The 27,887-nt window shown below is 38.7% G+C and overlaps 1 protein-coding gene across 4 annotated transcripts; it reads right to left on the reverse strand.

The window, feature by feature from the left end:
• Positions 1-601: 601 nt before the first annotated feature.
• On the reverse strand, positions 602-27,346 carry TLCD4 (TLC domain containing 4). Of its 4 annotated transcripts, none has more exons than XM_068691288.1 (8): positions 27,188-27,346; positions 26,077-26,245; positions 22,380-22,545; positions 17,657-17,746; positions 13,254-13,312; positions 11,365-11,459; positions 8,984-9,057; positions 602-7,156 (listed from the first exon to the last, which is right to left on the reverse strand). In XM_068691288.1, exons 3-8 carry the CDS (start codon positions 22,532-22,534, stop codon positions 6,841-6,843), a joined length of 789 nt encoding a protein of 262 aa, XP_068547389.1. In that variant the 5' UTR covers positions 22,535-22,545; positions 26,077-26,245; positions 27,188-27,346; the 3' UTR covers positions 602-6,840. The 4 variants fall into 4 exon arrangements, with proteins under 4 accessions (XP_068547389.1, XP_068547388.1, XP_068547387.1 ...); XM_068691287.1 differs by having other exon boundaries at positions 26,077-26,427; XM_068691286.1 differs by lacking the exon at positions 26,077-26,245 and having other exon boundaries at positions 27,188-27,344.
• Positions 27,347-27,887: the final 541 nt, after the last annotated feature.

The following is a 27,887-nucleotide window of genomic DNA, read 5'->3' on the forward strand; positions in this document are numbered from 1 at the left end:
TTAGAGAAACACAAGCCATTCTTGTGTTTGGAAGTCAATGGCTAAGATATAAATCAGCAACTTCCTCTGAACATGCTAAGAGAAAGCTCCAAGCTTTACTATGCAATTAATGGTTCATAGGCACACGTATAGAATCTAGAACTGCCATATTAAGGAGCTTAAGTGCCTGTATTCAGGAAAGGACTGTGCAATGCATCACATCTATAATACGCACATGACAGTAGCTCTTTATCCCAACAGCCTGCGGAAAAGTGGTTTACATCCTGAAACGTGGTACTACAGTACAGTACAATACAACTATACTACCTGATATAAACATAACTTTTTCCTCAATACACAACATAATTTCAAGTTACGTTCCTGGCCCCAGCGATGTCCTACACAGAATTTCACCCTTCAGAAGTCCAGCCAGCCTGGCTCAGAGCTCATACTCACTCCCCACATTCTTCTAGAGAAATGAAGGTGCAGCACACAGTTTCATGATACTCTGATGAGCCAGCTGCTTCTGAACCCAATGTAAATTGTCCTTTTATAATGCATTTATTATTATAGGTACATAAGCTACTACCATATTAAGAAAGAAAAAAATCACAAAATAAGAAACTGTTTGTTTCGTTTATTATGAAGTACCAATACCTTGCATACAACATGCAATTTATTGCTCATTGACATTATTGCATATATCAAAGGAAAAAAAAAAAAGCCAATTTAACCTCATGCGAGCTCCTAAATTGTTCAAACAAAATAAAGAAGTGCTCTACAATATCACTGAAATGCAAACAAAAAATAAGAACTTTTATAGTAAGAAGTAAATTTAAACCCTTAATATTTCATCATTCACTTTACTACAACTGATTACATTTATAAACAACCTTCAGAATTATTATATTGCATTTTTTAAGTTTTTGTGCAGTGATAAGGATTGCTACTAGAATCAGGCCACATTACTATTTTAATTTAATAATGTGATCCTAATATTTTGTGACAGTATTAGTCTTTACTGCAAACCAGATTGTCATGACTTTCCAGAAATGAGTCCAGCAGAATTTTCACTCTTCGTCCTTGCTCTGTGTATAAATTAGCTATACCATATTTATCAAATTTCTTTTTAGACACAAGATTATATATACATTTTTTGAATTACAGACTCTATTACTCATGATTAAATCATAACTCATTTGTTCCCAACAGATTGTAATTTGTTTTTGTATCAGTTTAACTGTGCTTACATGTTAAATTATTCTCCATATATAGGTATCCATTGATATTAAAGAAAACACTGTTTGGTACAAGCATGCTAGAAACCAACCCAGAATATTTGGATGTATGCATATTACGTGTATAAAATATATACCAGAGCTCATGATTAGCCCTTGTCCTCCTTCCCCCTACCATATGATGGATTTCTCCTGTGAATCTGGAATAGCGTTACAATAAACTAAACCAACACATTTCACATTGCATTCAAAATGTTATGCTCTGTATTAGAGCGTAATATTAATGTGTTGCTTTCAACCCAGCAAAAAAATTTTAAATACCCAAATTTAAGAACTTAGAAGACAATTTACATGCAACATGTTCCACTTGGGTGCAGATTCTCATATACTTAAATACTTATAGGCTCATAAAAGCATATCCCGTCCACAAGACAATTTTTGACATCCCACACATAGATTAAAAATAAAGATACACTACAGAATATTTTATTTGCTTTTATATTTTCAATGACTAAGGAGTTATAAATAGCACACTGAATCATTATATGGTTGATGCCAAGGCATGCTGAACTCTTCATAAATCACTCCCTTAAAGACATTTCCTTTACCTTACAACTAGATTAAAAATTTATGTACATTGTTATCATCAGATGCCCTCTCGGTGCAGGACACTACACGATGAAACTGATCTCAGAACTAGTTTTGACAAAATATTTCTTATACCAAAACAATACAAGTCATTCTTTATAGCTACCTTCCATTCTTTACTGAGCTATAAAGTGCTTGGTTATTATAAATAGAGTAAGAATGCCAAAGGAGGTAGCTAGTAGAGATTTGTAATGGATAAGAAAACTTATCAAGTGTTACCATCTAAAGGTACGATTTGATGCTTAATCCCAGAGCTCTAAACATCCCAAGCAGCATGTCTTTCCGTCTTTCTTTTTCTCTCCCATAGAAAGACCTTTCATCAAGTTGCTTTCAGAAAATCGCATAACCTTCACCTGTCCAACAGAGATTTCACCTGGGTTTGGATGAATGTTAAGGTTCCTAAATATTGATCGTTATTTCCACTTGACTGGTGCCAGATCTCAGCAATGAAGTACTGTTTTTTCTCCAGATGTCAGATACATTCCGTATATAGAGACACCCTACAGAAACTCTGCTTTGTGAAGTTCCTTGTAACCGGTTAGTGAAATTGTACAGGAGGCTATTAAAAATATGAAAGAGGGCTGCGCACACTTTTTGAAGTCTTCTACATTTGCATTCATCATCTGACAAGTCTAGTCACTTTCTACATGCTTTGTTGATGGCTTTCCCCAGTAGTGAACACTGCAACAGATCCTAAGCTGGAGTAATTTTCAAGCAGCCCTTTATTTTCCTCTGAATGGCTCAGCAGAAGCATTACAAAACAATTTAACAAACTTCTCTATTAAATGCTCTTTCACAGAAAGCTTGTATGTACATATACACACACGAGTCCATGAAGTCCTCTTCATACAGCAATCAATAATTTATAAGCTATTTTATACAGCTCAAAAATAAATTTTAAAGTTTCATTTTGCTCTGTGTACAGAGATATAGAAACACCTAACCCTTTCTGCTACTTATCGTCCTACCATTGTCCCAGCAACAGCAGCAGGAAGACATCTGGACTCCTGCACTGTGCGTTCTCAGTCTCCTCTGCCTCTCCTCTCTAACCTTGCTTGAGCATATTTGCTCACTTGTGTGAGCTTCACTTATAGGTTCACATTAATTTTACAGTATGACTAATCCTCTGCCATAATTTTTAATGTAAAGATGGAAGTAATTGTCTTCCAGACACTAATTAATTTGATTTTTAATAAATTTTAATACAAAATTTGGAATTGTTAAGAATTTATATAAAAGTCAGCTCCTCTCATTTTTCCTGCTCATAGAATATTTTTCATTATTCAATAGATTCTATTTTTTAAGCAATCAGGCTATGAAAGCATTGAGCTCACCCAAAATAGCATGTATTTATAGAGGTAGAGTAGGCTTCAGAGATGGAATTCGCATCACTGAAGTATGCGTACAGATACCCATTAAGCATCCCTGTAGTGTAAGGCTCTCAACTTCATTGAAATCCACTAGAACACTCACCATGAAGATGAGTACTTGTAGTACATTTCCTCTCTGCAAGTTCTGCTTCCACAAATCAATTTTAAAAGCAAAACCTGACCCACCATTCCCCTGTATTAGTTCTGAAAATGGTATTTATTCATCTTCTGATGAAAAGTAAAGCCATAAAAAGGGGGAACATATTCCTGCACGTAGCTTTACTGGTACAAACAGACTCTCCCATGGTCACCGCGCTCATTTAATGTCACCTGGTATTGAAGAAGATTTAAAAAAAAAACAAAAAAAACAGGATTTTCGAATATTTTACAAGATTAATTCCTTCCATTCAATATGTCCATGGCAAAGAACCCTGGTGACATACTAAGGGTCTGCTTTGCAACGTAAATGGTAAAATAGAAATCTTAAGCCACTAATAAAGTAATATTACATTCTAAAGATAGTGTTTATTACAATGCTACTAATCATGCACTTACTTTTTTGCATAAAAAAGAAAAGAGACAAGTTTGCAACATTAAGCGTTGTCAATATTTTAACAGTTTTTAACCAAGAAAGTGCAATTGAAAAATGGGTGCCAAGGCTATCTAACTTGCTGTATTATAAGCTTTTAACAGCAGGCAGCAGTGCCCTATGCTAATGTATTCATTACAGCACAACTCTGCAAACTGTTTACTACAGTCCCCACAATAAAAACAATAGTATTTAATATCATTTGCCATTAGAAAGGTGCCTTCTGACACACAGTAGATGCATCAGAACGTAACCGTAATTCATTAAAATATCAAAATAGAAAATCAAAACCAAATGCACTGCAAAATATTGTTTTAATTACACTAATTTGTGCAGCATTCCAAAACATTGCATGTTCTAAAATAATTATCCCACTGCCCTTCCATTCTGTATTGTTGCCTAATGTGCATTATGCAGTGCTGTTGCTTTTTGTTCTTGTTTGTTTGTTTCCCAATCTAGTTTTAGCACAGTCTTCTTATAGCTTGACTTTTTCCTATGATACACAAATCTAACTAGAACTGAAGAAAACTGACCACTTTAATGAATATTCTACACTGAAAACAAAAAAAATAAGATACTGAAATATTAAAGATGAATGCAAAGAAAAGACAAATCTGAAGTTTTCATGAGCTATCATCTTAAGAGCTGCTTCAGCTCATCTTCCTTATCAATGTTTTTCATCCTACCTCCAGAATAAAAAACAGATGCTTCTACCTTTGAACATATTCTCCAAGATGTTTGAACTTTATTAATTTGAAATTTACTTTAGAAAGGAACAAACTATTAAAACCAATGCCCTGATCTAGTGACCCTAACAGCACATGGAAAAGGTATTCCATTTATGCCTTTAAATCATAAAGGTAATACAAACAGAACGCTTGCACGTATCCTAGGTTTTGCTTTAGGTACACCAAAAACCACTATTTTAAAAGATACCAGGTTCTGCAAATGAACATAAAGGGAGTCCACTTCTTTCAGCGAAATGGGTCACAGAATCAGTTCACAAAGACTACGAATTTATTGGTACCCAGATAAGGTTGCATTCATTCATTAAAAAAAAAAAAAAAAAAGCAGCTTAATAAATTAATTGATATCTTTCCCAAGGCATAAGCAGATTTTTGTTGACGGGTTTGTGAAGTATTATTAAAAACAGAACCCCCAGAAGAGAGTTATTGGCGATCCTTGACATCTTCCTCAAGACAACAGTATTGGAAACAGTATGGGTAAATGCCCAGTGGGCGGGGGAAACAGGCAGAAAAAAGCAAGTATTATGCTACCCCAAACAATACTCCCTGACATCATTGTTACTGGGAACTAAACTCAGCGCAGCTGCCTTGGTTATAAGGCACGACATCCCACAGATTCCTGGGGGGGGGGGGGGCGGGTACCACAACTCTGCTTCTCACCCAAAAAGCATCATAGCACTGGGACACTGACACCTTGGTCAGCAGAGGTGAGCGCTAACTATTTCACACAGCTTTGTTAAAGGGAACAGGAGCAAAGGAAAACAAAATATCCTATGCAGGGTAAATACCTTCCATCTTTGTTTAAACATAAATTGCTTACGCGGTCTGCTACAATAGTTGGTATGTGCACTAAAGTACCGAGTGAAAATGCATACTTCTGGCACACCTTACCAGATGATATGACAAATAAAGTGATGTTCCAAAGCAGTAATCATAATAAAAAAAAAAAAAAAAAAGTTAACCGGTCACAATTCAGATATGATTCAAATAAGCAAAACAAAACCAAAACTATACATAAATATGGTTCTAAATCATTTTTTAAAAATCCTCTAATATTATAATTTAGATTCTGGAGCATTCCTAGATGGTAAGATTTTTCTCCAATGTCCTCCAAGCCTTTAGGTTTGCAGGAGAACAGTGTGAGTACCTATGACAAATACATAGTTCTGAAAAACGTGCCTACAAATGTGAACTATCATTGCACAGAATTATGTTACAGCTTTAAAGAAGTTTGGCACAGTTAATTCAAGAATATTTTTTAGTTAACAGCTCAGATGTGATTAGCAAGGAAAGCGTGACCAAAAAAAATCAGCAATCACATCAGATGGGTCACTTCTGTGATATAAGTCATACTGTACATTACATGGCACATATACAGAAGAATTTTATCTTTTTACAATTAAACTTCACATCCCAAAAGTCGATGGTTAAAAATACTCTCAGCAGAGTTGCAGTGTTTCTCAAAGGCAGCAGCAGCAAAGGAAAAAGCACTCCAGTAAGAATTATGCTGTTTCCAAACAACGTTTTCTATATTAACTTACGAAATAATTTCCGTGACTGATTTAGTAGATGTAGTCTAAAACAGCAAAAGTGAATCCTTTCCATAAAAATCAGAGAATTTTAACCATTGTTAAGGTATCTTGTATAGTCTTATAATACAGCATTTTAGATAAAGTTATTTCATAAATTTCCCAAAATGGTTTGCATTCATACAAGGCAGAACAAAAATCAGTAAAAGACTTCACAGAATCAAAGCTAGATTTTGTTTTCCTTGCAAAAATTAAAAAGTTTTCAAGAATGAAATCTTGATTGTTATTCCTAGAAGAAAACATAGAAACGTGCCAGGAAAATTGCACCATATCAGAGTTTGGGGAGTTTCGTTTCTGTTTTGTTTTTTAAAAAAAGAGAGACGTCAATATTCACTAGTTTTATAAAACATTGATCTGAGAAACCTGAGTGAAACACTTCAAACACACTGGTGGACAACAACCAAGTAACCAGTTTGCTCCTTCCTCATGTCAGTAGTTTGTTAAGTGCTCAGAACACACACGTAGCATTCATTTCTGTGAACTTCTGCTTCTATTCCTCACTGGATAAGATCCTTAAAGCGTGGCCTTGGGTGCACAGGCAGTGTGGCTAGGGAAAGATAAGATCAGTACAGAGGTAATACCTTGTTTCCTTAACAGGAGCTTTTCATGGCAGAAATGTGCACTGGTTCAGTGAACCCAGATTATTTTCATAGCAGGAATTTCATTTTATGCATATGATCTCTAGTCAGATTTTCCATTTTTGTGAGTTTTAGCTTCCTCCTGTCCAACAAGACAAATAACTTTGTAGCATCCTTTTGTAATTTTGACCATCCACATCAAGTTCATAATATCCAAGACAACACTTGAGATAATCCAGGCGCTCTGGGCTGCAAACCCTAATCTCTGGAAACCCTCAGTTCCAAATGAAGAAATTACCCGGCTGTAATACATCGGTATGACGCCAATCCTCACCACGAAGAACACAAGTGTCATCAGCACACCATTGATGATGTTGGCCTTTGAAGATTTGGGATATCCCAGTACTTCAAAAAACCACCTGCAAAAGAAGCGTACACACAGATGCCAGGCAGACTTAAAGCCATTTCAAGTAAGATTGATTTTTATTTATTTATTTAATCATGTATTTTTAATTGCTTCTAGCTTGTATTTCTAAATTATTGTTTGCAAATTGCACCTGTAGCAGTGTGGGGATCAGGCTCTTCTCCCACGCACCTAAGATGAGGGGAAGTGGCCTGAAGTTGTGCCAGGGGAGGCTTAGATTGGATATTAGGAGAAATTTCTTTACTGAAATGGTTGTGTGGCATTAGGACAGGGAAGTGGTTGAGTTGCCATCCCTCATCTTCAAGAAACATGTAAGTGCAAAATTTAGAAGCATGGTTTAGTGGTGGACTTGTCAGTACTAGGTTAAAGGTTGGACTAGATGACCTTAGAGACCTCTTCCAACATGAATGATGCTATGAAATTCTTCTGCTTGGCTGCATTTTTTCACCTAGTTGAGAGCTGCATGATACTGAGAACATTACAGGAATTACACATAGAAAATCCTGATTCAAACTGTAAACCAGTTCACAAGCAGTCTGCATTTCAACAACTACCATGTTATTACACTGTAATTCAAATTTATTTTTAAAACGATAAATACAAACGTATTACTTGTTACTATAAATTGCACCAATAGGCAACTAGTGATATTTTAAAAGGTTTTTAAAATCTCCAGTGATGTGCCAATATAGGTAACTGTAGGAGAAAAGGGTAACTGGACCTCTGCTTAGTGATTTCCTCCTCCCAGCACATTCAAAAAGACAGAAGTCAGTAAATTACAGTGATCATGAACGTTTTACCCATCACTGTTGACAATTAATTACATAAATGCTGACACTAACATAAAAAGATCTGAATGTTTGGCATGGAAACAACCTCCAATTAGATAACCCTAACAACACAGACAGGAAATACAAGGAGAATACTTCAGTTCTGGGATCAGAATATCATTTGATATGTTGATATTGGGTCTTTTTTTGGTAACACTAAGAATGCAAACAAAAAACATAATGTAAATCATTATCCACAGCTTGCTGTCTTATGGATCTGGTTCTCTTCAAATTCAAGGAAAAAAAATCATGCACTAATGAGATGACATCCCTTAGTGCAATGGACTTTATCATCTTCTACAGAGATTTCCATTTTTCTCAGAAAGCAGTAAATGTGGGTTTTCAAGGACACAGTCTCACCACGGGCATTTTAATAACATATTGCTTTTAATTAATCTGAAAGGTTAGCAGCTGTATATGTACCACTTCAACATTTCCAAGATTAAATCTATTTAATAAGACAGTTGGGAGAACACTGACTGGGACGTGACTGTCAATATAGAAATCTATAGGATAATACCACCTTCAGATTACAAGGCCACCTTCCCACCACCCCATTTTCTTACTCTCCTCTTCATTGTATCACTAAAATAAGCTTAAAAGAAGCCATGTCTCTTCTTTTCCCGACCCACAATATTGAAGAAATCCCTACTGAAATCACTGGCTTCTGCTATAATAACTGACTAAACACCCATGCTAATAAACAATATTGAATTTATGAATTTTTGTCATTCTGTAGTTTCACAAAAATTTAGCATTTGATATGAAGGATGGTCTACTCCAAAAGGGAGCTCAAGAGCAAATACACCAGTTATGCTGTTTGCAGCTATAGCAGCTAAAAGTTTTCATAGCAAAACAGTCTTCCAGGTAGTAGTCCTTAGTTGTGCAAGTTCCCTTTTAGCAGATGTTCAACGACAAAAATCTAAGTGAGAGAAATGACCATACTGAACAAAATTTTAAGAACTGTGTAAAAAAAATCCACAACTGCTTACCGCTGATTGACAAAAGGAGTGGAGAACTCTGCAAGCAGACGGAAGTTTCCAAAATAGGCCAACAGACCTTTGCTCTAGTTAGACAAAGACAGAACAGACATAGAAAAATCAACAGTCTAGCAGATAAACCTTGATTAAAGCCTCCAAGCATACACAGTGATAAAATGTCTCAACTGTTTTTATTAAAACTGACAGTAATCAAGTTTGGTAGCTGTGGCAAACTTCCTTAAAATTTCAAAATTAAGTTTTCTACAGAAGATGCAACTGTCCTTCAGGTATCTTAAAGAGTATTTTTTTATTTTAAATAATTCTTTAAAAGATTTATAGGTAAATGGTAAAGGAAATCTATAGAAGGCTACCTAGAGAAGACTGGCACAAATTGTCATAGGTTATAACTATAATGGCACTGCCCAAGAGGATTATAAATATTTTGGATTTCTCATGTTTAAACAAACCCAAACAGAAACACTACATGGGAGAAGAACATCCCTGCATTGTTTTAGAACTGCGATTTGCCAACATGAAGATGAATTGCTGGCTCTTAGTTCGCAGCAGAAAGGGCACACAAAGCCCTTAATTCTTCTCTCCCCCCACCTCAGGGAAAACTTATTCCACTGTTTCTGTTGTAGCCCCTGCCATATCCTCCAAGATGGAAGAATAGCATGTCTTTTTTTTTTTTTATGCCGGTATCCAGATAAGAGCATGGTACTTTTACACCGATACACGTTGCAACTGAACACTACCCTCCAAATGACAAAGTACAGAATCCTCTGTCTTATCTTCTGGTTGGGCTATGTGCTGGAAATAGTATCTCATTGCATAATGACTGGGTAAGCAGCACTTGGCAGGTAGAGAGATAAAGTCATTTAAAAAACAAACACAAACAAAAACTCTCAGCCACACCACTAACAACCCACGGCATATGCCATCATTGCTTTTTCCCCCCATTGAAGGGGTTACCCCCCACTATTTCAGGCATTTCTCATAAGTTAGTACCACAGCAAACAGAAAAACTGTGTTCTCTATCAAATTCTGTCCTAACTTCCTAACTGCAAGAGCAATTTTCTAAATAAGATACATGTGAGTAACAGAATTAGAGTAAGGCATAGACATCCGAGGGCAGAAACAACTACTGAATTTTCTGCATTAGGGATTACCCCTAGTAGTGATACTTTCATTTCTCTAATATTCAGCTCTAATTCAGTTTCATCCACGATAACAGTAGTAATTATTATTTTTTAACTAGAAGCAGAGTAGTTACTTGTCAGTGTACTTCATTCCCTTTAAACCACTACATGGACAATCTGACTGTACTCTGATGTCTTGACACATTTTTAATATTCTAAGTGTAGGATTCATGAAGTAGGTAGGGAAAGAAGTGTTGTAAGTGATGCAAATGGTATTTTATAGCATTTCTTTATTTATTGAATGAGCTTTTCAGAAGAAATTCAGCAGTCTTAATCTGGAGTTCAGTGGGATTTCTACCAAATCATATACGCATCTTTGAGAAACACCAGCAGCAAAGTAGCAAAGAGTAACGAAGTTAGTCTTCAGCCTAGAACAGTACCCTTCTCTTTGCCTCTTCTCGTTAATGTACGCCACAGATATTTAGAGATATAAAGAGTTAATAATCATCCACTGCTTCCCCAACAAAACAAGTTTAAAAAAGAAGTCCCAGAAAGTCAACAGCAATCTTTATAAAAAATACTCAATGAGAAATCTCAGACAGTTATAACAAAATTTAAAATTAGCCTATACTAAACAATGAATATGGTCCCTTTATTAAATACTCATGAACTTCATATAATAGTACATTTTTCAGGTCAGTGTACTAATATTACATATTAGCATGTCAGCTGTTCAGTAACTCAAAGTGGAATACATTTCAGAACCCTACCTACCATAACAGTAAAGTGTTTGCGTCTGGGTGACAAAACTGTGTGTAATAACAATTTTTTTTATTTTTCTTTTTAAATAAAAAGAAAAACCCACTGAAAAAAAAAACCACACCCAGCTGACCAGAGTTAGAGGTCACTGACCTATGGCCTTACAAATATGGAAACAAGCAGAACATAACCCACTGAAATCAGCTTCTTCTGATTTTCTAAATAAATATTCAGATTTGTGGTGTTATTTGAGATACCTTTCTGTAACCATATAAAAGCCTCTCAAAGTTTCTCTACAGCAAAAACTGAGAAGAGCTTCCAAATGAGTGATAAAACCATTTATAAAGTAATGATGATTGGAAATATAAACATGTCTTTCAGAGGTAATATACCAACCAGTGAATAACTTTTTTAAATATTAAGCAAATGAGATTCATAAAAGCATTGTCTTCAATCTCATCTGCTTGTTATGTTGCTAGAAAATACAGTACTCACCAGTACAAAATAGTAAGCATACAGAGCCGCCAAGTGATGTATTACAAAAAATTTGTCACCAATTGCCTTCCAGTAGTAAATAATAAGCAACAAATCTACAAGAAAAAAGTAACCATGTTAAAGAACAAGTTAGTGCACTACCATTTAACTGAGAATAGTGTTTCTTTAAGTTTCTAGGTGGTATGAATGCAAATATATGGTACCAGTAGAAATGCAATTAATTAGTTATCTCTGAAGAGAACACCTTTATCCCAAAGGCTTTCCTTTATGTAGGAAAAGCTCTGACAAAGCATAAGCAACCTTGTTCTTCCAACAGTTGCCATGAATTATTTTTCTTATCAGTGGAAGTACAGGAGCAATACCTTTAGCTGAAATATTCTGGAAGGAAAAAGTGGATCCAAGATCTCATAGCAAGACTCCACACTTATAAATCCACAAATCTGGAAGAAGTGACCCCCAAAAAATAAGGGGGATGGGGAAGGAAGGGGCATAGCCGATGTACAAATGCATACAATAAATGCAAGGGAATTTGCGTATCAAAAAAATTGTATTAGCAAACAGGGAACCATTAACCAAAATATTTTGCAAGAGACACTTGGAACGAGAAGCACATTCATCTTAATCAGACTTTTCCAATTACTGCCAAAGTGATATTGTGGACACGAGCTAATGGTGTAAAGAAAGCTTTGACAACCAAGTTTTTCTTGCCCTGGGGATAATTCAGAAGATTTTCTGTTCTAAACTGAAATAAGCCATTTCTGCCTCTACTTTCTCCAAATAAATAAACACTTGGTACTTTGAATGGAATACTAATGATCAAGGTTCAAAATCAAAGACCTTACCCCTATGCTTTTCTTAACTCCAGTGAATGCCTTGATCTCTTTTAGATTGGCTGTCCTCAGGCAGGACTCTATATTATCTGATACAGCTGCTCCATTTCCTATTAATAATTTAACTATGTAAGGAAGTAAAAGAGAATCAGCGGCCAGGTTCAGGTCTCTGTTCAAAGGCATTCATTAATTCATAATGAAACTCTGGTGTGTAATTATTCAGAAATAGACACCAATGAATTTAAACACAGAAGATGAAGTTCCTCTCACAGACAAACCAGAGACTTAAAAAAAGCCACACTTTAACAGGGTGTACTGATTACCAAGTTATCAATTCCATTATAGTGAGAAACCTAGTGTGTACGATAATCAAGTATACAGGCCAGTCTGATCAAAGACTTCATCCAAATACGCAGTTTTCCCTGAAAATAGTCCAAGTTACGAAGTTTGGTAAGTCAGTATTCCTCAGACACAATACAAGTTCCAAATAATTTTGTAACAAAATTCCCGTGACAATTTTAGTTGACAGTAAACAATTAAGAACTCTAACATATCTAAGGGTTAATGCAGTATTAAGAAACAATTAAAATTTTGAAGTTTTATACACGATTAAATTTTGTCTTAAAATGAGACGAGAAGGTGGGCAGGTGAGATCCTACGGCATCATTTGCCTCAGCTTGTATTAAGGGTTATTAAAATTCCCCTGCCAGTATTTTCAGGCCATAAGAAGAAACATGCAATAAAAGTGCTCCAAGGTCTAGGCAACCCCTTTAACACCTTCTGAACTGGCTGAAGTACAAAAAATTAGCCGGAGTTGGTGGCTATTTATCTAACTATCACATAGCCATGCTATGGCACTTCCTTAGGGCTTGAGGAGACAACATTCCCATCTTTCACATCTGCAGGCAAGACCCTGTGATTTCACCACAGCCCAGAACTCCATTACAATACAGTTTCTGCTGCGGCTTTTAAAATTGCCGTATACATATCACATCTCCAGCGTAGTGACTTAATATAAATATATAGGTTAAGTGCATTATATAGACATTGCATAATTACCAGAAATGAGGTAGCCTGTGGTAATAGCAATATTCAGTTGCACCATTGAAGGGTCACCCCTGTAAACACACCAAAAATGCAGTTATAACCTTTATAACAAGGTAATTTGCAGAGACCGTACGGATATCAAGCATCATTACATCCAACGGGTCACATAATATTTGGCCCAACAGTAAGACATTATGACTTTTGGCTGAAGATGATCCTTGTCACAAAAACGTATTCCTTTTTCACCCAGATAGAAGCCCTCTGTCTACTAGCTACCCTAACCAGGACTATCCCTGGCCTTGGGGCAGAGACCCCAATAGCCTTGCTGGAGTCCAGAACTGAAACCCTGCAAGTCCCCCGAGCTGGCTTCTCTGGCCTAAGTGAATAAAAGCACACAGCCCAGGCGGTGTCTCTTAGCACTTCAGCTGACACTCTACATCCCCATTTTTGTTCTTCTGCCAGTATTAAAACTTTGTTGCGGATGACAAAAATAACTCGCTCAGCTGATGCTTTTCACATTTGCAAGAGGATGGATGCTTATAGAAATAAACAGAATAGAAAGAGACATGAAAGGAATTATGTGCCTGCTCTTTGAAGCCAAGGAACCTTCCAGCAGAAACGTTTCTGGCATAGTTTCCCACCTCCGGTACCTTCCCTTTTGGTGCCAAACATTCAGCAGGCAAAGCTCTTAGTAGCAAACATACAACTTCAGTTCCTCTGGGATGTTCAACACACCCAAACTTGTGAACACTGCTCAAGGGGAGGAAGCATTCACATCACAGCAAATAACTTTTTTGTTCTTTCTTCGGTTGTTCTCTGTGCATACCTACCTTGAGGAGTTTGGTAAGCAATTCTTTTTCTCTCCATAAAGATATATATATACACACATATATATATTAAACTAAGTTGTGTATCTAGTCTAGATGTGTTTTGTGTACGTATGAATTGAGCTTCAAGGGACAGACCTACAGATTTATAGAAAGTGGGCTGCCCAGGACAGGCTATGAAAGCAGTCTTTGTTGCAAAACTTTTAAGAAAAAAAAAATGTGTGTTTAAACCAACCTTCAATACAAAGTCCACCCTAGCTAGAAAGCAGTAAAATGCTATTACTTAGCTATTACTTCTTAATCCTACTGGAATGAAACAATGGGAGAGATTTCCTGTATTATTACAATCTCCTCTAAATCTTAAGTCTTTCTTGGTGTCTAAAACTAATTGGTTGCTTGAACGAGAGGATAGCTTACAAGAAAATGGAAGGACTCACAACAACAGAATTTTGCCGTGAGCTGAGGAGAAACATTACCAGGAGAGCCTGGAGCTGTGTCCAGCTCTTAACAGAGGCCATGCAACAGGCTCTCAACTACAATCTGAGACAGGAGCATTTTTCACAGGCTTCAAAACCTGGTTTCATGTAGGCTGTGGGCTAAGTGCTCCTTCAGATGTAACGCCTCAGAAAGTCACAGCTAGATGCGGAGCAGAGATAGATGTGTTCTCACAACCTCAGGCGGTGTGTGAATAGTTCCAGTCCTTTGTTAGGGCTCCAAGCTGCAGCAATGGCTGCACCAGGCTGCAACTTGTGAGCACACCCAGATCAATTCAGCACAACCACCCAGGTTGAGCCTGCACTCAGTATCCTTCATTTTCTCATCCAGAGAGGACACAAAGGTCTGAGCGTATGAAATTGTTTCCCCAATACTGGTAAACAAGACTTAACTGGAAGCGACACCTCCCTTCAGCCTTTCCATGAGAATGATCACCTTGCAGCAAGCCCTCTCTAGGCTTGCTAAACCATCTCAACAACATACACCACTGCACTACCCATTTGTCACCTCCCAATACCTTCAAGAAGAGTCAGTCCACATCAGATTGCCAGTTAATCTCAATTAATGGAAAATGCAGAATTTAGCCTAAAATTTTCTGGATTCCTGATCTGTTTGAATGGGAAGTGCAACAGAGCTTATGAGCTTTGATGTTTGCAGCCAAGTTTTGATGCAAGCGAGTACCAGGAATGAGAAGCAGGGAGTGACCTAAACAAGAAGAGAAGAGCTCTCTCGTTTGCGATTGCTAAGGAGGTGTGCATGGCAAATGAGTACACAGGAACATGCACAGGCAGATATAATGAACAAAAGTCCACATGACCAACTTTCTTCAAACTTTTCTGCAGATACGATCATGCTAGATAAAAACAAAATGCTAACTGAGCATCAGACTTCACAAAGTTTAATGATTTTCAAGTGGACAGTTGCATGAAAAAGCCTGCCCTTTCGTGAAGCTGCAACTCATTTCATTTATTTACACCATCTCCCTCTCCTTATCTAATCTCTGCCACCTCCACATTTTCTACAATGTTATTCTCATCACCTCAAAAACAATTTCCACATCACCTATGTTACCAACTCCGTATTACATACAGAAAACAAGGCAAAGCGTTACAGGAAGTCCTAGACCATCAAAAAAAGTGTGCATACACAAGGCTAACACGTCTCTAATTTATGGATGCTCTAGTCTTTATTATCCTTTGTTAGGATCTGCAGGATCTAGTTTCAGGCATTACCTCAGAGCAATACCACGTGCTCTCTCCATTGCACCCAAAGCCTTAGCAGGAGTCCTGATCCTTTTCCAGACCTACAGGTACCAGCAGCAGCATGCATTTAAGCTTCATATGAGCTCTGAAATTGGGCTGACAGGTTGAGACTCAGAACCTGTGATTTTCCATTATAGGTAGAGATAGATATAAGCCCTGCAGAGAATAACTGGACATGGTCATACAGTCAACAACTGCACAAAGATGGTGGCAATAGCTACGGGGAAAGAGTGCCCATGTCAAAACCTTCCCAGCAGTCTAACGTTGGAGCACCTGAGTAATGTTCTCAGGCTACATGAGTGCAAGAGAGCTGCATCAAGGATTCCTGGGCATTTACTCAAAAACTAGACTTTACTCCATAAACAATAAGCTTTCAGATCAGAATACAGAAATATCTAAAATAACTTTTCTCAGACTTTATAAGAATGGAAAAAAAAAGTTAGTTTTCTATTTATTTTTATTTTTACTGGATTTATACCAGCATAATTTAGTAAAAAAAGAAGACTATCATCACAAAGTGGTTTTCATTTCTGCCATTAGTGATTTCTTTTGTACTGCTTAGAACAAAGCCTACTCAAACAAACCATGATAAAAGCTTGTATCAGATAAAGCTTACCACAACACATACACTGAGCAAGTTATAACAGCCTCCTTTTCATCGTGGTTAACAGATCTCATAACATATTCAGTGTATTTGGTTTCTCTAAAGATACCAGTATATACAGAAAAAAATCCAAGACAGCCAGCAATTTAATCCCGTTTTACTACATCCATGAGAGGCCAATGTTGTTAGATTTGTGTTATGAATTAGTGTTGCATTTATGAAAGCCACATAACAAGTCAGTGGCAGAGATACGATCAGAACTCGTAGCTTCAAGCACCCAATTCTGTCTAGTCCACACTGCACTTCCATTAGTTTACAGTATCAAAAGAGCAGAACAAGCATCAGCTGTTACATTTATCTAAGTTTAAACTGACTCATAATACAGTCCTTTGACAAGGTTAAAAACAGCAGCCTCTGACAAGATGTATAAAATTAAACTTATAGGAGGTAATCACTTTGCTGGAAAAATACGGCCTCTTCCTTCAGGGGGGAAAGAGTTTTCAGAGGGTAATGAGTGAGATGTCAAAAACATCAACTGCACTCTATAATTAATTAACACAAGAGGCATCTTATATCCCCCCCTCAAAAATAAGCATAAAAAAAACACAACACAATGTAACTCAATATAACTAGAAATCACTAAAAGATTAAGCTGAAAATAGAGTATTTGATAGCTACAGAAAATGTTATAAATTTATTAAACAATCCAATTCCTTATGAAAATAGCATTATTTTCATCTTATTTTTCTTAAACAAATATTGGTAGAAGCTTTTTGAGAGGCTGAAATACAAACATCTTAACTCATCACTTTCTACATATATTTTTAAATATGTAGTAGGCCCCACCAGCTTTTTCCTTTTTTTTTTTCCAAGGCTATCAACAGCATTTCAATTTTGATTTAAAATGATTATACTAAATAGCATAGTTTCAGTCTTGTCAGCTTACGCTTACATGCTCAGTTTTATGGATTAGTAATGTAATTTGCTATTCCAAATCAATTGCCTCTCTGTGAAGCGAATAAAGACAATAAACTAAGGGATTAGCACTGACAAATAATTTGGAATTATCACATAGTACAGACAAAAACAGACTCATCACATCACAACTGCGTATTTTGACAGAAAATAAAACAATTATTTCAGTAATTAATAAACAGCAAAACTGTTTTCCATTCTTAGTTATGCTATTTTATTGCATAAGTGCAACATATACGCAAAATGTCTTACCAGAGATGGTCAGCGTTAACAGCGTCATCGTACACCAAAATATACAGACAAAACCCACCGACCACCAAGGCATGGAATGTGGACACTGTCCTGAAAGAGAGATCACAGTCACAAGGAGATACTGCCATTCACAACCTCCTTCATGTAGGATACATCCAAAGTCCCGCTCAGTTGCATCTCTTCTTTATGCTACTACCAACGACTCATTTGATGTCAGGTGGGAAAGAGTCAAAAAGTAGAAAATACCTGTTAAATAAAGGGGGAGGGGAGGGATGGTGACAAAGGAAGGGATGCATTGAACAGAAAGTGGGGTCTTAAAGTACAGTAACTGAGATCTACATTTTTTTCCCCTGATTATCCCATATATTAATGGGTCCTTACAGACAATATGACATCCAGTTCTCAAACAAATACTTACTGCACTGCACCACGTGCTGGAAAAACTAGAGGAAAGCACCTTGCATTTTATATTCACATTGGCTGATTGCCACAGCAGCCGGCTTCTCTGTCCTGGCACCAAGTTAACAGGTGGCCCAACACACATCTCCTGAGACCACGTTTTGGAAAGAGGGACATTAAATTAAAAGTCCTGTCAATGAACGTTTCAGAAAGAATTGCCAGAGCACTTGAAGTAGATTCTGTCCCTCCAAAAGAAAACTCACAAGCTACAGCTGCACATGTAACATGTAACAGCTGCAGGTTCTTACAGCCAGCAGCTCGCAGCCTTCCTTGCGCAGTTTTATACTCCTCTTACACAGAATTGCAGCAGTCAGGGTTGCCTTGCCCATGCTCTAGTCCTAAATACCCATGTCCAAAGATGTCAGCACTGAGCATACAGGCTGCAGGTGGAACGCAGATAAACACCGAAGGCCAACCCGCCTGGAGAGCTGCCTGCCCTAGGGCACAGGAGGGCTCCTGCCAGCACATGGCCAGGGCCACACTGCCCCTGTGCAGCCCCAAAGTATTCTTGGAAGGCAGAACAATGCGGTGGGCGCAGGTCCAGCTCGGGAGCCTCGTTCCTCTGGCCAGGGGTTGAACACTGCTATAAGCTGCACCTACGTGTGCAGCTGCTGACTGCTTTCCCACTTCCTAAGCATGACTAGGATGAAAAAATGAAGCGCAGCAGTATTTTTACTGAATGATGGATGGTATTTGAAAGATGAGAACTCTGAGTTAGGGCTGAACGATCAGAAACTCCTTCGCACCGCATCCACAGCAATACGTACACACAAACGTACAGCTGCTGTTAGTTACTAGTCTTGTCTTTGTACATATTGAATAAATGTATTTTGAAGTTATTCATAGTTTAACTGTGCATATATCACTCTCCAGAGTCTCGACTCTACCACGCAAGATATAAAAAACACCTTAATTCCTGTAGAATACTTTCCAAAGTAAGAAGGGTTTATAACCCTTAGTCTATTTCCAGGGGATGTATTATCTTCTCCTGGCATTAGAAGATTCTATCACTTTTCATGAAGGAAGTCTGCATTTACAATTTGCTTAAAAAGTGTATGATGCCATTTTCAGCAGCTTTTTCAGAAGTGTTCCAAAAACTGAATGGAGATTAATACAATATGAATATTCACGTGTAGCATGCTGGATAAAAACATGTACTAACCATTATAGCACAGGATTTTTTCTTTTCTTTTCCCCCAAAGAAAGAAAATTATGTTATCAGAACCTTAATGATAATTAATAGTTTAATTAAAGCATCAACTCTTTCAACACAGAATTACAGAAGGCTAGGAACTTTGTATCCTTGCTTAACATATTATTTGCTTTAACAAAGCATGGCATATAAGATTAGTGTTTAAGAAATACCCAAGGTTTTTGAACTTTAGGAGAGGAAATGCTGGAAGAAGTGAAATTTGCCCTAGCATATAGTTCATTAGTTTGCAGTTGCAGTTTGTCTTAGGAGTGGCTGCTTATTCAAACCTTAGTTTGGATAAGCTTACAACCTATACACAAACACAGCATTTAAAGAGGGGAAAAAAAAAAAAAAAAAAGAGAGAGAGAGGAATAAAGAGAGAAAGAAAGGAAGGCAGGAAGAAAGAAGAAAGCAGACTTCCTCCTTAACTTTGAAGTTTCTCCATAGAAGAGGAGACAGAAGGGAAACAGTGTAACACTTCATTTTAACATGGAATCTAGGTCAAGCTATCAAGCTCAGTACATTTCCTTGAAATTACTGTCAAAGCTTGCATCCTTTAACTCCTCATTAAACTGAAAAGAAAAAAAAAAAAAAGTTGCCCTGGTAAGTTGCATTCTTATTCCTTTACTACCTAATACACATATTTTTACAACTGCATAATAGCAATACAAATAAGTATTGTAGAAGGAGTGACAGGAATTTATGTCCAACAGACAAGAAAGTTATACTACATCCGTGTCAAAGTATAGCTTCTAACTCAGTTTGAGAATCTGCATAGTTAAGATCCCACAACCAGTTACTTATTGGCTCTTTATTCTTGGAAGGGCAGAATGAACAAATCCACAGCATGGAAAACACAAACCAGAGCTGCAGTTCAAATGCTTAATTCAAAAAACCCTCCAAACTAACAATATACTTTCAATGCTACAGCTCATTTCAGACAGATGCCCTGCTCCAGACCCAGCTGAGCTGATAAAAATGCAGAACCATCCTCTGTGCCAGTTTCCTTCAGGACTGCCAACAGAACCGTTTGTGTGAGCGCTCCCTACATCAGTTCAGTGTAAGGCAAAAGAGCAAACACCTACTTTTAAATCACTTACGCTTACCAAACTGATTTTAACAGGCAATAGTAACTTTCTCCACCTGCATAGCTATATGCAGAATACATACACACCCATCTATATTCTGTGAATGCACAGAATACCCCTAGGGGCATCTTCTGATTTAAGTGAAACACTGGAGTGATGTAGCAGTTTGACAAAACACCGCATTTGGTTAGCAGAGTTAACAGAGTTAACAGTCCATCTTTTATAGAATCACAAGTACCATTAGCCAGCTGTTCTTTCACTTCGTACCCTCCTCAGGTATAAAATCAACAAGCTGCTGATGAACCATGCCCTGAGTTTCATGCCTTCTAACTCCAGAACTCAGCATCGCACTGGACCATGACTCACCTCCGTGCTAACATATACATCCTGCTATAAACTCCACGCAAAATTGCAGAAAGAAGTAAAAAAGGGTACACCCAAGGTGCTTTACCAACTTGAGTAGTTAAACACCTTACTGCAAAGTAGCCCAGAGATTACAGAACAGCTTATTTCCAGCAGACTTGTGATCTGTGAAACAATTTGTATGTTGTTATGCAAAGCACTGCAACTTAGCATCGTGCTACCAGGCATGGGATATGTCCTCAGAAACCCTATTATGCAATTCAAGGGTCACTTGATGTGGCTTTGAGACAAAGGTTCAGCTCCAACATGATAAAAGTTTAGTTTAGTTTCCTTGTCAACCTTTATTATTGATTTTGAACACAGAGATAAACCTCAGCTTGCACTGATATGATGAACCGGCAACCTAAAGAGATGTTCTAGCAGATAAACAATTATTCAAAGATCGAACCGAAATTAAGATGGTGCCTCTAAAAGCACTGCAAGTGGACGTTTGCCAAATGGAAGGACAAGACTATTTGAGTTACTAATGCTTCATAGGCCAGTGGAAATAACTTTAAAAGTATCTACCTGATAATGCCTCTGAATGGCACAGGGGAGGAAAAGTATAAGACTAATGCATTTGGAATGCAGTTACAGCAGTGCAATACAAAATTTTGAGCTCAGGATTTGAGAAACACCTGAAAAACATCTGAACATTATAATAGGCTACTCAAGCATGAAGTTGTGCTATATCAATTCCTTTCAACTGTAGAAACTTGTGTACTCTATATGTATAACCTTTCAGAGTATTGTATTGCAAACAAAACCTCGGTGACCTGTTTGCAATTACTACCCTATACTTCCTCTGTGGCTTAAAAGTGAGGAAAGCATTCATCCCAAAAAGACTCCCTGGACTGAACAAGCTGCTACCAGCACTCTGTCTGAAGGACAAGTGTAATACACCTGGATATATCCCAGCGACAGGACTGAAGAAACACAAAGGGAATGGGGAAGGGTTTTAGAGCAAGTTTTGACAACTCCTTTCCAAACACTTACCTGGTGTCTCGTAATGTCCTCCTCCTCTTCTTGCAGTCCCCTTCCCCACCAAAATACTCACGTAGCTGTCCTGTAACTATAGCATAACACTGCTTCACCGCAGTGCTACACTGATGATTCAGCAAATTTCTTTGAAAACCCAAACTTACCCAAAGCAGGTTGTAGCAGTAGAATGGGAGAAGAGAGCAACTTGCATTTAGATCACAGAATAAATTGAAACATAGATAATTTTCATTTATGTTTGGGGAGAAGGAATTCTGTACTTCTCCAAGTAGAAGCATCAGAGAGAAACCATTTAAAATTAATCCACATTAGCTTAGTCCCTGCCAGCAGTCACTGTTTTCTTTTTTAAACTTACCTTGTCATTTGCATATCACTGTCTAAAGAAGTGTTTATCATACAAGTGTTAACGCTCCGTGCCTACACAGGGGCCTCAGCATTTTACCAGCAGAACTGTCCTGCTGATCACCGAGCGCGTTTAACTAAATGACATTATGAGCAGTTTTAGACATATACACACGCAGGTGGTTCAAGTGTTGAAAAGAGCAGATAGTTCATTAGCTGTAGTTTGTTTTCAACACTTTACCTTGAATTCCATTCAATCTTCCTTTTCTGGCTGAGATTGTTAAAACCAGGTGTTATCCGTGTTGATAACCAAGAACTTAAAACATGGAACAGGAGCTGAAACGTGGTAAAACTGGCAAGAGCAATACCAATAGTCAGGTTGCTGAAGGAAGCCATTGTTCTTCAGCCTGCAAAGAGAAGCATCAGGTAATTTCAGTCCATCGTCTGTTTAACTGTTTTAATCAGGCACAGTGTGTTATTGACAGCTAACTTATCAACAGAAATACTATTCAATAAAAATATAAAAGTATCCCCAAACTTTTTTTTTTTTTTTTTACTGTAAAGTTGTGGATTTTTGTTTGTCTTTGCATGGTATGCATCCAACTTGAGCTTCCCAATTTCTGCTACTGGATCCCCCCTGCCCTGAACAATGGAAGTGCTGGCTCAGTAGCCCCTGCTCCTGTCCCAAGAAGCTCCGAAGTTAAAACCCATCTCACCCTTAACAGATTGACGGCTACCAACAGGATTTTGAAAGAAACAGCGAAATCACGTAAGCATATAGAGAGATTTCCAGGTCAGCTGAGAAGGCTTCAGGAAGTACCAACCTCACTGCAGCTTTGGTTCTGTACTTCATAGGGACAGGAGCTCTCAGTTCACACTTCTGTTCACAGCTGAGGGCTTCTCCTTGCCATATCATGCAAGCTATGACATTTGAGCTTTTTTCTTTACATGGAAAGCTAAACTTTGCGCAATTTCTGAGCACACTGAAAAACTTCCTACCATCAGGGCTAATGCATTTTTCAGACACTGTGTTGTTTAGCTACTTTATGAGGCCTAAATCAATAGCTGAACAATTCCAAACACAAATAACAGTCTGTAAATACTTGAAGTCATTTCTCAGAAGCCTCCAGTACTTTGCAAGGCAAAATGGTATTTTCCCAGAAGTCACAAACTTCTGACATGTATCTCTGGTTTGATGGCGTGGAGAAGCGTTTTATATTTCGTGACTGACAAAGGTCACAAACTCATAAAAAGTCAATTTCTATTAAGTTGAACAGAAAAGGGGAAGAAAGCCACAAACAAATGGCTTGCTCAAAAATAATATTTTTAATTAAGTAACAGTATAACTACTGTCACTCCTTTGATTTTTTTTTTCCTGAAGAAAACATCTACAAATAAAATGCAGACTTAGAGGCTAGCATAATTTGATGTTATTACAATAACTAGTGATAGCAAAAACTGATATAATAATATAGTACACTTATGTCCACATTCAGTTCACATGCATTATACAATGAGGGAATGTGTATTAGAGTTTTAAAACTGTATCTGCATTGCAGATAGAAAGAAACTTGAGCTTCAGGGAGAGACAAAAAGACATAAAAGTCCATTATTTACAATAATAGCTTCCAAAAAAAATTAAGTGCAATAGTGTAGGCATGTGGGGTAGCTGGTGAGTGAGCGTATGGAAATGTTTTGCATTTAAACTGAAAACTTTAACAAATGTGTGCTATCTATAAATAGGAGCTAAACAATAAGGAAGAATGCACTTTTGTCTTCAAAGTTTTAGAAGCAGCAGGTTGAATTGTCTCAAAATCTCCCCCCCCCCTTTTTTTTTTAAAAAAAAAAAAAAAAAAAAAGTGAATTACCTAAAACATTCTCAGAGCAACACCTACCGTAAAAGCTACAGGTGTGTGAGCAGAGTGCAGCTCAGACACAAGTAGATCGCTCGAATTAAACCCACACCCATATCATATGGATTTCAATAGTGTACCTCAGCCCAGCTTTAATCCAGTCCTAGGGACCCCACACTTGTTAGATTGCATTTGAGGTGCTCTCTGGGTGCATCTCCCTGCTTAGAGCAATGCAGAAGGACACCTGCCTACAAGCTCCGGGACTACTATGCAACACAAACCAAAAGGCAGAAAGTGGGCACGATGCAAAGATGCGGTTTGTGAAGTGCACTTTTACTCCACGTTAAGATTTGAAAGTACACGCGCTGCAACGCACTGCAACAAAGTTTGGTTCATTCCAGTTGTTTATCTGATGACCCGTTCTAGTTCAGCAGCATACCAGCCTTTTGTACTTTTTAACGCTAGTCTACCTGAAACTTTCAATTTCAAATACTATCTGAAAGTATTCAAATATATTTCAAATACTATCCTGGAAGTTCTGCATTCTCGCAATTATACTTATAGAGTTCTCCCCATACTTCTCCATTTGCCTCCACTGGCCAAGAGGACACAGAGTACACTGCAATGCAGTTTTTAGTACTGGAGACAATGGATTCAAAGTCTCATTTTCTAAAAAACTTTTCAATTTGAAGGAATAAAACAATCAGTGAAGTTTTATAACCTCCAATTTAAGCCTATTGAAAAACATCGCATGGTGCCCATTCCAGACGCTGCGCCCGGGGCCAGAACTTTGTTATTACATCTTTAATTTGTAGTAACAAAGTCCTCTCCTGGACCACTTAAAGAAAAAGTAAGTCTGCCTGATTTCCAATGTGTGTGAAAGAAGCCAAAATGCATGTTGAAGCCAAATCTCCTCAGAAAAATATCAAAGGCAGTGAACACAAAACACACCTACCTTATCCTTTTGACCAGAATATTAACAATTCTCATGCCACCAATTTTATTCATCTGCCACGACTACACTAGTACCCCTGACTTTGAAAGACACTAACAATTTCTTGGACAGAAGAAATCCATGTTTTCTTTTCTTTCCTTAGCACCAGAAGATTTTGTTAAGTACGTAATATTTCAGTGTATGGCAGATGCTCATTTCAGTACAGGAGATTAGGGAGTTACACCAAAAAAAAAAAAAAACAAACACTCCCAACTATCCCTTGCAAGAAATGAACTAAAGGAGTTGCTTTTTCTTCTATGGAGATTGTACATGGATTTTGTCTTAAGGAAAAGCACTTGTGTGGGAAGTACATGATCTGGCTTTCAGAAGTATTATGTGTGTTCACCTCTCAGCACTTTTAGTAGCAAGTACAGAAAGAACCACGATGCCAGCAAGGGAGGAAGGTATCATGGCAGCAAAGAAAGTAGTCACCCGGCCCCTACGGTTGGTCTGACAGGTACTAAAAAGAGTTTTGCAATACTGATTTCAGAAGGCTATTTCATACATGCTTTATCAACACACTGTTCATGCACATGAAGTGCCAAAGTCCAGGAATAATTTCATATTTTACTTTGGCAAATTAAGAGCGCTGGATTTTAATCCAATTCAAGAACCAGGTTTTAGGACACAATGTTTTATATGAAATGAAAGAACAGTTCAGCTACAAACATTTTCTAAGTTGTTTTCAGCTATATCCTGTTTAATTAAATTAACCGCTGCTTACCAGATTTCACTTTAAATAAGCAAAATCATTCTCTTTGTTGAACTAAAATTTATCATTTAAAAGTACCATAATACGCTTCCAATTACATGATTTCTTTGTCCTGAGGAAAAAAAAAATCACTAATGTAAGTCAAAAATGGGTTTCAACTATGCTATTTTTTTCTGCCCTGCTATCTTCTCATGGCTGTCCAGCAAAGTCCAGTCTAGATACAGCACTTCATGGATTATATATGAGCTGACACATTATCCCACAAACTGCATAGTCATTGATTACCATTCAGTCAGCAGATACAGTTTTTGAGCTACTGGAAGGTGGGGCAGCGGGTGTTAGTGTAACTACTTTGTAATTCAGCAAACAAGTAACGTACCAGGGTTGGTTCTTCACCAGGAGGTATTTAACAGCAGTCTTTCCCTTGTTAACCCAAAATTTGCTGTCTTAACCATTCAGCTAGACAGTCAGTACAGGTGGTCCAAACTTCGCTCTTGCATCTTTTCAATGTAGTCTTCATGTAAATAAATGTCATCAAAAGCTTGAAACTAACCAATTCCAGCAAGGTATTAGTTACATGTGTCTAGCACAGTATCAGATTGCTGTGTTGACCCCACTAATTTTGAAGAAGCTAATAACAGAGCTTTTCAATAGCATTCAGAAAGCACTGAAAACGCAATCTTTTCATCCGGTATTACTATTCTGTGGTTTTCCTGCAATTCTGTTTCTCCTTTGGGATAAATAAGTAAATAAGAGCACTAGAATTACACATATGTATATGGCGACCCAAAATTCATTCACCCCAATGTGAAACCATTACAAACTCCTAACAGGAACAAGTCAGCACTTGGGGAGAGTACAAAGGAGCAGAAGAGTTACCAAGCGCTTCTACCATCAATGGCATTTGGTGTTTATGCTTTCCCTGCTGATATCAATCTTCCACAACACAAACATAAGACCCGCTATCGCATAACCACAAGCCATAGTATGGAGGTGCAGAGCAAGGTGCATGGCCCACAGCCCGCTGTCTTTAGGACTAGGGTGCTCGATGCCCAGCCGAGATTAGGTGGCGAAGCTGCTACCGATAGCAGGACACCCCCCCAGCCCTAAGTTCCCCTGATCTGCTGAAAACCGCAAGCTAAACCCAATCCTGATAGAAAAACTTGCCACGATACCACGCAAACAACTTGCTACTGGAGGCTGCGGGCTCGTTTTACAGCCAGCCTCACACCGCACCACCTGCGCTGCTCCAGCGCTGCCACGTCGCTGGTGCCCTGCGGGACGGCTCCCGGCTCGCTGCGGCAGCACCGCGGGGGCACCGCGGCACGGCACGGGCGGCACAGCCTGCGCCATCCCCTCCCCTCCCTCCCCTCCTCCGCAGCGACACCGGCGCCCCGAGCCCCGCGGGATCCCCGGCACCGAGGCGCTGCCGCCGCCCCCCGGAGCGGCCGGGTGGGTGCCGGGGGGCGCGGAGGGGCAGGGCCCGTTACCTGCTCCCGGGGCAGCCCCGCGGGCTGGGGCCGCCGCACAGCTCCGCGCACCGGGGCACCGGGGCCGGGCCGAGGCAGCGGAGGGGAGGGCAGAGGAGAGGCGGGGGCCGCCGGGGCCGCCCCCGCCGTGCCTCCCCGCTGGATGCTCCGCCGGCGGCGGCGGGGCTCGGGTTACGGCAGGCGGGGCCTTAAAGCGGCCGAGCCGCCGCCGCCAGCGGCTGCCGCTGCCCCCCGGGAGCCCGCTCACCGCCCTGCGCCCCAAACCTGCCCCCCGGCCCCAAACGCCGCCGGGAGCGGCCCCCGGTAAGGTCTGGGGGGTGTGGGAGGGGGGCGCTTCTCCTCCGGCGCTGCTGACACCAGCTATTGCTGAACCCAAAGGCTGGGATGGTTTTGGCCAATTAGTTTTCGTTTCGCATCTTTGAATTGTCACGTATTGAGAAAACCAAGCCAAATCCTGCTAACACGAAGAGATACCGTGATGATCAACGGGCTTATTTAACTTTTCCCAGGAAATGGCAAATGTTATGGACTGGAAAGCGTAACGCTCATCATTCCATTCCTTTCTGTATAATTCTATCATATGCCTCCCAAACCGCTTCAGCTTCCCTTTGCCGTTAAGGATGCCTGATCTTCAAGATCAAGAATGGCCAAGTTCTCTTCTCTAAAACGATTAACATTCAGATACACCTTGCAATGAAAT

This window comes from Anas acuta, chromosome 8, assembly GCF_963932015.1.
Source record: "Anas acuta chromosome 8, bAnaAcu1.1, whole genome shotgun sequence".
In the NCBI taxonomy this organism is placed as follows: domain Eukaryota; kingdom Metazoa; phylum Chordata; class Aves; order Anseriformes; family Anatidae; genus Anas; species Anas acuta.